General features: G+C 38.5%; 1 protein-coding gene across 1 annotated transcript in view; it reads right to left on the bottom strand.

Annotated features, from left to right (window-relative positions):
* Positions 1–13548, bottom strand: part of LOC103463020 (C-myc promoter-binding protein-like) — a 63390-nt gene that overhangs the window by 23361 nt on the left and 26481 nt on the right. The window contains exons 6-14 of the mRNA XM_017303889.1: positions 12324–12463; positions 12114–12172; positions 11858–12002; positions 10808–10983; positions 10276–10376; positions 8407–8622; positions 5632–5777; positions 5411–5449; positions 208–341 (exon numbers count right to left, since the gene is read on the bottom strand). Coding sequence (XP_017159378.1) covers positions 208–341; positions 5411–5449; positions 5632–5777; positions 8407–8622; positions 10276–10376; positions 10808–10983; positions 11858–12002; positions 12114–12172; positions 12324–12463 — 1156 coding nt within the window. The remainder of the gene's footprint in view (positions 1–207; positions 342–5410; positions 5450–5631; positions 5778–8406; positions 8623–10275; positions 10377–10807; positions 10984–11857; positions 12003–12113; positions 12173–12323; positions 12464–13548) is intronic.

Genomic DNA, 13548 nt, shown 5'->3' with positions numbered 1-13548 from the left:
TTCAAGCTTTTAATCAAACGTTACATTGGACTATCAAGCACTTTAAAGACTTTATACAGAAATAATAAAATCAAAGTATTTTCCAGAATTTCATGAGCCCTTAGCTAAGTGCTTTTCCAYGCCTGACAGACATTGCAAACCAACCAAAAACTGTCCAGAAAACGCGTGAGAAGGAGATGAAAGCCCACCAGACGGTCCAGTCGGTACCTGTAGCAGAGCGGGTACTCCTCCCCGTCAGGCAGCGGCGGCAGCTCTGGAGGAGTGATGAACACCGTGTGCTCGCTGCGCTGCGACTCATCGATCTCGATCAGCCGCGTCTCRTCCGGCCGCTCGCCGTCCACCTGCAGACCGCAGCACACAAAGAGGGAGAGAGATTCCYGATTTACAGACTCTTTCATCCATCTCAGCTGAAGAGACGGTGATTTATTTATTTACTTTATTCCAGGGATGGACGATATATTGGTACMAACATCGGTACCAGTCATTTTTTAACGTATCGGTAAATAAAACCAGGTTGATATTAACGACCAACATTTGTTTTCATCTTGTYGCCATTTGTTTCTGGTCGTTTGCTTTCCAGCTGTGAAAGTAGCATCTTCCTTATTTCTGTAATCATTTCATAGCAATAGCTAGCTTTACACCTGCTAGCTGCTTAGCTAGCAAGGGAATATTAGCTGCTTGTTAGCGGTAGCCATAACCGCTTAGAGTCAAGATGTCTACTTGCAACAGTGAAGTCCTGCAAGAAAAAAAGAAAMCTACATAGAGTGCAATATTAAATTTAACATATTTAAGGCARACTTATCTTTTTTCTGTAAATTTAAGACRTTTTAAGGCTTTAATTTTAATACATGAATTTTAAGACTTTTTAAGATTGTGTGCAGACCCTGTTTTATGTATTTAACTCCTTCTCCTTTATATTTAATGCTTTATTTTTAACTTTCTTTCTCATTTATGAACCATCTAAACAAAAACACATTCTGTACTGCACCAATCTGGATTCTATTTATGACATTTTCACACATTTTGTTTTTGTGTCTGTTCATGTAATCTTAATGCCTTTATTTGATTTATTTACATCAAAATAAGCTAAAAAAAAAACAAAAAAAAACCCTGATGGAAACAGGAATGTGGCCCTGAGCAGGTGAGTAGCATCCATCTAAATCAGGATGTCACATGCATGGGTCAGTGTTTGGTGAACACACCAATTAAACTCTTGTACCTAAAAAAAAAACCCTTCAGGGTAATTTAACGCTGTGATGAAGGTGAGAGAAGAGGGAGGGCGACAGTAGGTGACCTAGTTTTCCCTCTACCTCTGCAGCTTTCTCTAACTGTGACACACAAAACAAATGACACCCAAATGCAAAGTAAAGCTACAATAAACACATTCACATCCATTACAGAATTAATGAYATCACAGGGAAAGAGCCAGACGGAGAGAAACAGCCCTAATGAAGACAGATAAAGCTCCTATAATAGGAAACAGGCAGGACAACCAGGCTAAGCTACATTTACAACAAGCTTCCTGCCTCCGTTTCATCCATGGAACAACAAATCATCTGCTGCGGTCAAACGTCGGGGTGACATTTTGCCGTTTTTATAGGTCAGCAGTAAACGGCAAGCAGTAAGCTGATGCGTAAAATCTCAGAGGTTTCATAACCGAAGGAAAAGTCTGAAAACTTTGGGAAAAAAACAGACCAGTCAAATAAAACTGATCCGTCAAGAGCAAGACCTTTTTTGTSATCAAGACAGTTATTTGGGTTTTATTTATTTATTTATTTTGGCTAAAATTATCTTTGTTCTTCAGGAAAAGTGTCTGTAATTTCTAAATAAATTCCAGATTTTTTTGGTAAGAACTTCTGTTTAAGTTGGCCTTTATGCAGATGACACCGTACTTTATTTTAAGAARAGTTCCCGGTAGCTCAGCTTTAGACACTGTTGTCAATAATTGGCAATAACATGTCAGCTGTTAAAAGTTTGCCTTTATGCAGATGACGTCTTTCTTTATTCAGATCGCTTTACTTTGAGAAAAGCTGTTTTTAGGACCTTCARTCGCTCTTTGGCTGCTTCTRATTATTGCTTTCCTTGTCAGAGTGGATGAATAGTAATTTCTTGGCTCACCTTCTTGCTCAATCTAGACAATGGATTAAACAATGCTTTGTGATTCTTTATTTGTATTGCCCAATAAAATACAAGGAGGTCTGTGGTTGCAATATGACAAAAATTTGGAAAAGTTGAAGAGATTTAAATATTTTAAGAGAGAACTGTACATGTGAATTTTTCTTAAAAAGTATATTTAATGACAACATTTGAGCCAAAGCATCAAATCTGTGAAGATTATCCGGTAGTGGCACTGAAAGAGAACATGTTTGCGCCTCAGAGATTCATCTTTTACATCTTGTTATAAATCTGTGATTCTGTCAGACGATGTGTTTGGTACAAGACATTTACAAGCCTACAATCGCCTCAGCAGGAGCATTAAATTACTATAAATCACCGTTTCAAACAGCGACTCTTCACCCAAAAGATACAAGGTTACAACCACACACCAGGGGGAAAAGCAATGATCCCGTTTTATTTTCCTGAGCTGCTTAGATTTAATGAGATAACTGCTGCTGCGGTGACTGGGGACAGATTGGAGATTTATGGTGGATCTAGGGAGAATGAATAGTCACAGTMGCAAGCAGAATATACTGAAAGGTGCTTAATGAAAGGCTTTAGCTGTGCAGGCGCCGATTTATCCACCAACAGAACCGAGGCGAGGCCAGGTGAGTATTAAAGTTCATAATTTAGCMTAGTTAGCCTGAAGGTAATAAAAGACTAATAATTAAATCAGTTGAGGACGAAGTGAGGAAGAAATATCCTTTTTGMWCTTCTTCCTATATGTTGTCATTAAACAAAGCTGAATATTTGCAGTCAGGACAAAAATGTACCATTAAAATAACTTCTTCTCTTTTAGCATCCAGATAAAGTTTTCTGTGTCACTTTAGAAGCTGCAAAGTAATAAATATAAGAGCTTTTTGTTATTGTAAGATYTTGTAAAGACTTGTGTCATCTCAGAATTTCCCTTTATGAAGAGTTCAGTAAATCATTTCCAGAACTTCAGAAAATAGATAAGCTGAATCAAATATCGATGCAAAATATCATCCAGGCAGTAAACTGGCAGATACTGATGATTAAGGATCAGCTTACAGTTTTTCTGCAGCAGGTATTTGGTACTTCTCAGATTGATTAACCTTTAGATAATTACAAAAATACAAACAAAGCAATAGAAAAAATATACAAAATTTATTATGAAGTCTCTATAAACAAAATTATCCTTAAAAAATGGCTATTTGGGACCAAAGCACCAGAATGGAAACTTTTATCATCCAGTTTTTGATAAAAAGAAAAACTATAAATTATGCAAATGGAAATTAATTGATTTATTTTTACTTTGTTATATGATTAATTAATTTATTGCTACAAAAATATCCTGATTGCTTCATTTGTCTAATTAAAATAGAAATGTATTATATGCAAATATAACAAAATKTACCTGAATGATTGCAAATCATTTGCAGAAGGCGTCCAGCTGYATTTGTTTATTTTTGATCTTTACTGTSTTTATTATAAGGATTTATAATTACTAAAAAAAGCTCTGGTGATATTTCTAAACCGTCTCTCCTTCAGGGATCAATGAACTTTAAGCTGATTTTCCTTCACTTGAGCGATCTCTGTGTGCCGAGAAATGACACAGCCAGAGCTCACAAAGACAAACTCAGGATTTAATCGTCTGTACAGGAGGAGCAGGAGGAGGTCAGGACACCCAACTCGCCACACTGCAGCACAGAAAAGCTCCATGATCATTTCCACTAAACCTAAATTACAGCAGGCCTGTTGTGAAGCTGCTGAAGCCGGTGACCCATGGAAGTGACTCAGGGAAAACGGCTGCTGAAACTGCAAACACATTAAGTTTAACCTTCAACTTACCAACACGAATTAAACTCTCCAAAATGCTGCAGACAGAGCAAAAGAGACTAAAAGAAAAAGAAACCCTGACTCTCTAAGGGTGTTTTGTGAATTCTCACAACTCTTCAGCTCCAGCACATCTAGTGCAGAGCGCAGTGCGSTGCTGAGAAAATATCAAGACCCTGCAAACACGACACACATTCTGTTTGATCGTTAATGTTAGTTCACCTTTTATAATGGAGCCAGAAGGCTGGAGTCTGATGACCTAAAACTGTTCTTTCACACATGCAAGAGAAACTGCAGAGCCAGCAGGAATAATGCATGCAGTGAATATCTAAATGAACATTAAAAATGCAGAACACCAAGCAGGCTGATGCTGCCTGAATGAAGCCATGTGAAAAAGGGAGGTGAAAATGAGGAAACTAAGGGCGTCTTCACACCTCATCGTCCAGCAGACTTGGACCAAAATTGCAATATTTGCTACATTTTCAGCTGCTGCGGCTCTCAAACCAACCAAATCCGATGGAAACCTGTTCCCCTCCTCGCCTGTGGGGGCGCTGCACCAAGAACCACTAAAGGAAACAACTCTGAAGAAGAAATGAGTGCAACTTCCTGCTTCACAAAATGTAAACAAAAATGGAGTAGGGTAGGATTTTAGCGGTTGTAGGATTTCTCTTTTTTTTTCTCCGGCTATAACGCTAGAGTCACACATTTGTTTTGGTTATATTTACCCAGAATGCTTTGAGGTATACTTTGCTTATTGCTTTTGGTCTCTGGTCCGCCTGGCGTTCACATATCCATTCAAACTGCAGCAGAGTTCACTTCAACCAAGCAGAGATATAGTTCCAATCGATTAGCTAGAAACCTCCGTTTAGACTTTCTGTGTCGTAGTTTGACCTCCATCCATCAGAGGGCACCACTGCTGATCCCGAAGCGGAGTCCAGTTGATACAGAAACAAAGATGGCGGAGACATCCCAGAATGGGAAAGAGAACCGTCCAAACAGAGATGGTTCTCTCATTTAGCTTTATGAAAAATTTAGCCCTTCATGTTATGGAAAGACGTTCGTCCCTCTTAACACAAGAAAAAACTCAGGTTTTTAAGAAAATGGCCGCTTATCAATCAACCATTCAACTCATTAATCAATAAGTTGCATGTCTAGAGACAAAACGTAAGTTTTTAGATGGAGTTTTTTTGGTCCACATCAGAGTTAGATTACACATTTGAACCACATTTTCTACGCAAACAAACTACGGTTTTATTAAAGCGACTAAACAGAGCCGGTGTGAATGCAGGATTAAATCAGACCTGAAGGTTTTGCAGGTTTCCTAAAGCAAAACGCCGAAAACATCAGAACTTCAGGTTAGCCATGCAATGCATTTTCACTCAAAATTATTTGGTTATTTTCGCATGTAATGCACACTAGGAAGCAAGCAGAAGAGGTGAAACAGCAGCTAGCTTACCTTCCCTCCTTTCTCTGCGCTCCGCTCCGAGTTGTAAAGCTGCTCGCAAGAGGAAGCAAGAGGAGACAGAGGAGAAAACTTAACTTGAAGGCAGAGAAAGTTACAGGAGGTTCACTGAAACACTCCAACCCACAGCAGAACCAGAAAGAGAAAGATGAGAAAAGATTGTTTTATTTATTTTCAGGAAGCCAAATTAAAAAGTATGAAAACGTGGAACTCACTTTGTCAACGCAGTCGTCAAAGAACGCCAGGCTGGTGTCTTTGTCGCTGACGAACGAGCATTCCTCGATGAAGCGGATGAACATCTGGGTCTTGGTCATGAGCGAGTAAAACTTCTGGTGAGAGCGGTCGCGGCTCTTCAAGAATCCTGCAGATTTAAAACATCACACTTTAAAAACTGAGCTAATTTCACCGAGAGACGACCGGCTGCGACAGCAACAATTAACCGACTTCCTCCAAAGGTGTGCGACTTTGTGGCTAAAGACTCCATTATTCTGTAAAAGGCCGTAAAAATATTCTACAACGTCCATTTGTGTTGGTTTGGATAATGCACGGAGTTATTACTGTAATGGCCAATTTGGGACGAGTGCGAACGTCGTGAAACGGCTCCATAATAGATGCTGAAAGCAGCTTAACTGGGTAATAAGCCTCGGCTGTTATGAGACGGAGAGCAGCAAGAGCGGCCGCTGGCACAACGCAGAGGTGAGCGCAGAGTGTTTCCTGCACATGATGATTAATATTTTATTTGTGACAGAGGCCACTTGTAAGCAGAACCAGCAATTAAGTTCTCAGATTATACACTGTGCAGTTTCATTTTTCTAATATAAAAATGCATTTTCTCTGTTATTTCAGTCTCTTTACCATCTGAAAAACAAGAATCTACAAACGGCTTAACAAAACTATTCCATAGCAAAACAAAAATGGCAAACCAGCCAATCCTTAATGTGGAAAAAGAAATTAGTGAGAAGTCTGTAAATCTATATAAAATAATTTAAAAATAAATTGGTTGGAGGTAAAACTAATATTTTAGAATATGTTTCCTTCTATAAAGACGGCGGATTTTACTCATCAAGTTCATACAAACACTAAATAGGTTTCCAAATGTTTTTGCTGATGCAAAGAGAAAGAATGTTTATAGAAAATTGTGGGAAAAACAAAATTGCTTATGTTGTTTTTGCCTTAAAAACAGTTTTTTGATTAATTACTAAAGTACTAAACTGCATGATTACTTTGCCTTTATGAGAGTTAAAAGGTAAATGTTTTACAGCAGGATGTTACTCCATTAATTTGAAGATATTAAAAAGGAGAATCCCAGATTTAGGCCCTGTTTTGAATTATTAGTAAGAATATGTCTACTGTTAAAGTTTGTCTTGTGCAGATGACACCACACTTTATTTTAAAAGGAGTTCCCCAGGGCTCAGGTTCAGGCCTTGTTTTAAATCCTGGTGATCCTCAAAGTATCAAACTCTCGTTCAGCAGCTATAGGCTGCCAGCCAGATTTCTGTTTTTCAGAAATCAAATCTCAGATATTATTCTTCACCACATAATGACCATATCAAAGTCATACCAACTTACAAATAGTCAGACATTTGCCTTATTTTAGAGCGCATATTAACTTTTTATTTTTATAAAAGATGACGATTTATAAAACACCTTGCAGGTTATTTTTATTATTATTATGACATTCTACCCATTGTACCTATATTGTGTATTTATTTCCTGTTTTGGTTTCAATCTCAGACTTATTGTTGTAACTCTGATGGCCTTTCAGATTTATTCTGAACACTTCCGGTCCTTGCATGACTCCATGTTTTGGGCACCAGACTTGAATGTCACGTCGAACTGATCAAATCCCCAGAAAACAAAAAAAAAAAGAAACAAGAGTTTGATCATGTGAGAAATGAGAAGTTCAGAAGCAACGTAAATGTCACCTTCAGAGATACTGGAGTGGAAACGCTGCAGCTGCAGAATAATCAGGACTGACATTTTCAGCCTCACAGAGAGAGAAACTCAAAATGGTGTCATTACAGACATCATTATTTTTATATTTTTGTTTTCCTATAGTAGCACAGAAAGCGAGTCAGACTGTTCTCGTGTCCCACATGTCATCAACTTTCTTTCTTCCCAATTTAACAAATAAATCCAACTTCCTTCCACTCCAGAATATTCTGACTTATTGGTTATTTCTCCAACTCATTCAGCATTTCCATGACTAAGATTAGATCTGATTGGATTTAATCTCTCCAAAATATATCCGTCTCATATTTTCTTCATAGTTCATCTTGTATTTAACCTGTACTTCTAGTTAACTTGTCTAGTTTCTATTATGCAACACTGTGTATGCAATTATCAGAGGTGGGCAAAAGCTGTATTCAAGTAAGAGCAGCTCTTCTTCAACATATCTTTACTGAAGTATAAATAAAAAGCAGCCGTCCAAGAAATTACTCAAGTAGGAGCGTCTGTGTCTGGTGAATCTTTGGTTAAAATATGTTTGTTTTTCATTCAGAGGGTAGAAAATCTGGAAATTTTACTCAATAAGAGCAGAAATACTTTGTAAAATAATTACTCAAGTAAAAAGTCCAGTGAAGTGAAATTTTTTAAAGTTACTCTGGTAAATGTAATGTTGTCTAAATGTAACTTGGTATTACTCAGGTCTGGCCATCATTCAGCTTCACCTCCCTATAAAAGATGAAAGCAGTTTCATCTAAAGTGGTCGAAAGTTTGAAGTCTTAAGTTTTAGGAAGAGAATAAATAACTGTTTCAGCATGCTGTTTTTGTATTTCTTCCTCAGGTTTTGGAGCGCCATCAGAGGAAACGTGCCTCATTACCCTGTGTTGGACTTGCTAGGGTTCCTGTGTGAAGACTTTGAAGCGGCTGCATGGAAACGGAGGAGTTGGGTTAATTCATTCAGCCGCTTCCTCTGGGAGTCCGATCTCCGGCTTCACATGCAGCGCTGGTTTTGAAGTCGTTTTGATCAGACGATTTCGCCGTGTTACCTTGTAAGTCGAAGAGTGAGCTGGCGTCCGTGGCCTTCTCCGATGGCGCCTGTGTGATGGGGCGCAGGAAGGAGCGGTAACCCTTTAAAATGGCCGCCATGAAGCGCAGGAAGGCTTCCTGGATCTCCAGCTCCAGCGTGTGGAGGCTCTTCCCACAGCTCAGCTCTTGTGAGTCGTTCATGCTGAGCTCCAGCAGCCCGTCGGAGCGGTACTGACCTGGGGACAGAGCCGTGCGTTAGCACAGGGCTTCCCAAACGTTTCCACGCCACGGCGCCCAAACAGCTAACAGCTGGGGACTGAAAACTAGCAAACAATGCTACAAAATATGTAAAGAAACTAACTTTCAGAATGTTTTACTACTTTTATCCTCTACTCTCCATAATCATTTCATTCGTTTAGCATAAATGTTGTGTTGTAGCTTCTGATTTTAGCTGTCCATGCTATGCTAACTGACGGAGCAAAGCAGCTGTTTGACTGTTAGCCAATCAGAAACATGAGCATCTCAAATAGCATTCCAATTAGACTTATGATCAATTTATCTGGGTGATAATTTGACCCAGAAATTATTGCTATAAATGATAATATTGTTGTTTTGAGACCATTTTCAAGTAATATAATGTTAATGGCATAATAATGCAAGAATATTATCAAAGATCAATAAACTTTAAATTGTAATGAACATTTAATGTTGTAACTGGAAGACGTTTAAAATATCCAAAATAAAATTAATTATGAAATCTCTAAACAAAATTACCCATAAAAATGGCTAGTTGAGACCAAACCACCCGAGCTACTATCGGCATATGAAGCATATGAATAAACCAAAAACAACCAATCAGAGCCAGGAGGCCGGTCTTAGCGCTGCCAATCACTTAATGTAATCGCTACTAAATGTGCTAATGGCAGAGAAAGAACATACCATTACATAAAAACCCGTTTATCTGTCGTCATCAACAAGCTATGCTACCTGCTGCGTAGCAGAGCGCACATGGAGGATGATGGACAGCACTAAGACCCGCCTCCTGGCTCTGATTGGTTGGTTTTAGTGAGCATTGGGAGAAGATGTTGTAGCTTGATTGTTTCACAGATTATCTCTCATTTTAAACTGTCACAACATGGTGACAGTTGTAACAAATACATTAAAAAAATATATTTTTAAAATAAAAGTTCCATCCTGCAGGTTTAAATTGATCATCTTTGACTCCTCAGCTGTTTAAAATCAGTTTTTTCCAACACTGATTTTTCCTGTTGTGAAGCCAATGAGTTCTCCTCTATAAAAAGTGATGTAGTTGTTCGGATGGCAACTTTACTAGTAGATTTAATACCCAGAGAGAGATTAAAGTATTTCTGTATCAAACTGGATTAGCAATACATTTTTAAAACTATGAAGCTCAAGTTTATGCCTGCTTCCCCCAAAAGGACATGAAACTCTCCGGAAAACTTCAAAATGCATATCAATTTCCAGACTTCTGGCAGCGGCAGAGGAGATTTTCAACTTCACTGAATCAGAAAATTCATTTATTCAATTACTGCGGCTGAATAAGCAGCAGTTTCTGCGGCCGAGCCGCTCAGAAAGTCGACAAGAACAGAGCAAGACGCTGATTAGGATATTAACCCAGGAAGGATTATTTCTCAGTTTCAGTTGAGTGTAGAGGACAAGGAAAGAGTGAAGAATGAAAGCTGCAAAAATATTAGAATAATAAAACAACTGAGGATGATTAATGAAGCACATCAGTTTTTTTATTACCCCTAATCACCCAGAAAGCTTTAAAATTGCAGCTACAGGCGTAATATGAGATTAAAACACCTCAACACCTTCTATTCATAAAACCTTAAAAATATTTAAAGGAAAACGCAGAGAGTACTCACCGTCGACCAGCTGCTGGTGGAGATTACTCAGCACATTCATCAGGTTTTTACACGCTTTCTTTGGCAGGATCTTCCATGTGAGAGCGCGTTTATCCTCGTTGCTGCAAAAGCAGAGAGGCGAAGAAAAGTTCGGCGTAAACCAACATCAAAGTTCAGACCACCTGCCAGAAGGTCTACCGGTTACAACAATAACTGCTGACGAAATGTGGATACTTTGAGGAAAAGTTCATTCATTTACAAGAAGTCTCTAAATTTAAAAACTCAAAAGAAGAAGAAAAAAACTGCAAAAAAATTTAAAATGTTCCCAAAGTAAAAGTAAAATACTTTTCAAACACTTTCAAGGTAAATTTTCAAACCAAATCTGCACTTTAGAGATAAAAACAATACAAATTAACTGAAAAAAAGTTTTTACTCACTAATATATGATTTTATCTATTAGTTATTACTAATATCTTGTGATAATATTCTACATTTTACAGCACAGACAATCTTGCAGAGGTTTGTTTTAAAATGCCTCTCTCTCTCTGCTTACTGGAAGATGGTGTTTGTGTCCAGGTCCACACAGTTCACGTCAGGCGGAGGGTCGTAGAGGTCAAAGTACCGGGAGTCGACGCCGACGATGAACGGACAGGGAGCGCTCAACACGTCGGCCAGCGCCAGGGGGCAGAGCGGGATGTAGGGACACGGCCAGTGGAAGGGGAAGATCATCTGAGGCGGAGCAGAACAAAACAAACGTCACGCCGATGCCGACGATTCAACACAGGAAGTTTCAGAGCCTCTGAGCCCAAAGCTCATGTGAAACGTCTGAAAACTCAACGTCTGAAAACTCAACGTCTGAAAACTCACATTCTAAAGCAACAGTTTTAAGATGTTTTATAATCTACTAATGCAAACAAATCTGTTAAAAACAAAAATTAACTCCTTAGAGGTGACTTATGACCCTTCCTGAACAGGTCAGGATAAGTCTACTGCAGGGATGCCCAATGCGTGGTCCGGGGGCCGTTTGTGGCCCTCGATCCCAGTTCATCCTTTGATGCAGATTTAAAGTTTTCACTGATGGTAACATAAAGTGCAACACAAAGTTTTCATCCAGGTTTTTACTTTGGATTTAATTTATTTTACTAGTAAAAGRAGACAAAGATTTGCRGACCTGTGTTGTTAATAAGTTTGTCAAAATGAAGCAAAACTGAGCCATTTTGTTGTCTCTAAAAATACACAAAGTCCAGAAAAGGATGAAAACGTTAGTGTATGTTTTTTTTTTTATCTACTATTTGCACATCTGTCATCTACAGATATCTGATTACTTTGCTCCTTTCATTAAAATATTTAATGTTTATTTGTATTTTTTATTTAGCAAGTAAAAATAATACAAAAAAATTATTAGTTTTTGCTATAAAAAACTTTTTTACCCATGCCAAAAGTTTGGACACCACTGGATCCATATAAAACATGTTTKTTACATTTTTGCACAAAATCATTCTTACATAAAGACAGAAAAGAGTTTGATAATCTAACTGGACAACGAGCTGGAGGTCGTTCTCCRGGTTTCTGGTGTCAGTGTGGCGTGAACGCAGTGACTTACTGACACCAGCGCCTCTGTGACGCTYGTCAGCACCGCCGGCCGTAAAGAGTGGACCAGGATTTTATGTTCGGTGACGGCRAACACCAGCAAGGTGACGGCGTTCTCCGGACCGAGGTTATGGAGCAGAGTGGAAAACCTTCCTCCGCTGAGGAAGACAAACGTRAAAATCATATTTTATTTCAGGTGCAAGGTCAGTAAGCTGCATCTAATGTCAGAGGGGAATATTTAGGCTGGTGAATAAACCTGCTGCTCTCACCTGAGCGGTAAGGGAGAACTGACAGGCTGGCTCAACATCAGGCTGTCATGAGGAGAAAGCTGCAAAAAAAACGGAGAGTCAACCAAGCAAAAACACCAAACACCTGCAATAAATCATTGAAACGCTCATCCATAATGGAGGAGCCGAACACAACCCAGCAGGCAAGCMGAGAAATTTCACCGATTTCACTCCTGCAATTAAAGAGCTTACCTGCACCAGGATGCGAGGCCTTTGGGAGGACGGGAAGGGAACTTTGTGCATGAAGTGAGAGATATGTCTGGAAAAAAGAAGAAGAAGAAGAACGGGGGACGTGAGGCCAGAAATAACAGCAGTGGGTGGCAGAATAATGTCTTTAATGTGCAGCAGGGGSACATAAAAAGGCTGTTTCACATTAAAACAGCAGCAGAATTTCAGGAAAAAAAATAAATTTTCTTTCAGCAAAAAACATAAAAATTGCACTTTTKTGTTGTGTGGGGAGAAAAGGGACTTATTAAAGTGAAGGAACGAAGGCAGCAGYAAAATCCGAGTCTCTGATTCAACCAGCAGAAAATCAGGGCTGCCGGGTAAAATATAGACAACACCTGACAGCAATAAGCAACATATCAAGTAGATATACGATACGATAAATTGTCCCAGAAGTTATCACAATAAACGATAATATTGGTGTTTTGAGAYCATTTTCAACTAATATAATGGTAATAATTCCAGAACACATTGTCAAACATTAAATTCTAATGAACATTTAACACTGAACTGTTTTATTTATCCAAAATAAAACATCAGAAACGACAAATAAAATGAATTATGAAGTCTTCAAAAAACAGGACTCTTGTCATCCAGTTTATGGTGAAAAAAGAGAGAAAAGAGAAACTATAAATTAGGAAAAAATGAAATTATTGAGCTTGTTTTAATTTAGTATGCAATTAATTGATTTATTGCTAATTGTGACAGGGAAACACAATGGATTTATGGAGCCACTATTAAATGTAATCAAAAACATATTTATAACTATGTAACATTTATTCTATGTAACATTTAGTTAAATCAGACTAAATGTACTCATCTAGTGAAGCTTCCTACAGAAAGCACATCTGGACCAAAACTCCCAGAACACCGTCTACCGTTTCTTTGGCACCATCTGCTGCCTTTTTAACGATGTACTTACTGAATTGTTAAAACTTGTTTTCAAGGTGACTCATTATGCTTCCTTGAACAGGTTGGGACAGATTTATTGGTGATACAAAACATGTTTGTTACCCTTTTATCCAAAATGGAAAAAAAAATCCTTCTTGGACAATCAGATTTTAGTTTGTTTTAGGGCGTCCTGTCACTTTAAATCCAAATAAGCTGCTGCTGGTCACATCCGCCCAACTCAACATTTACACTCGCATGTGAAAATGGCTGCAAACAGATGCACAATTATACAACCATACAT

This window comes from Poecilia reticulata, linkage group LG3, assembly GCF_000633615.1.
Source record: "Poecilia reticulata strain Guanapo linkage group LG3, Guppy_female_1.0+MT, whole genome shotgun sequence".
Classification (NCBI taxonomy): domain Eukaryota; kingdom Metazoa; phylum Chordata; class Actinopteri; order Cyprinodontiformes; family Poeciliidae; genus Poecilia; species Poecilia reticulata.
Note: the sequence above shows the minus strand (reverse complement) of the source record. Positions and strands in the feature narration are given on the sequence as shown.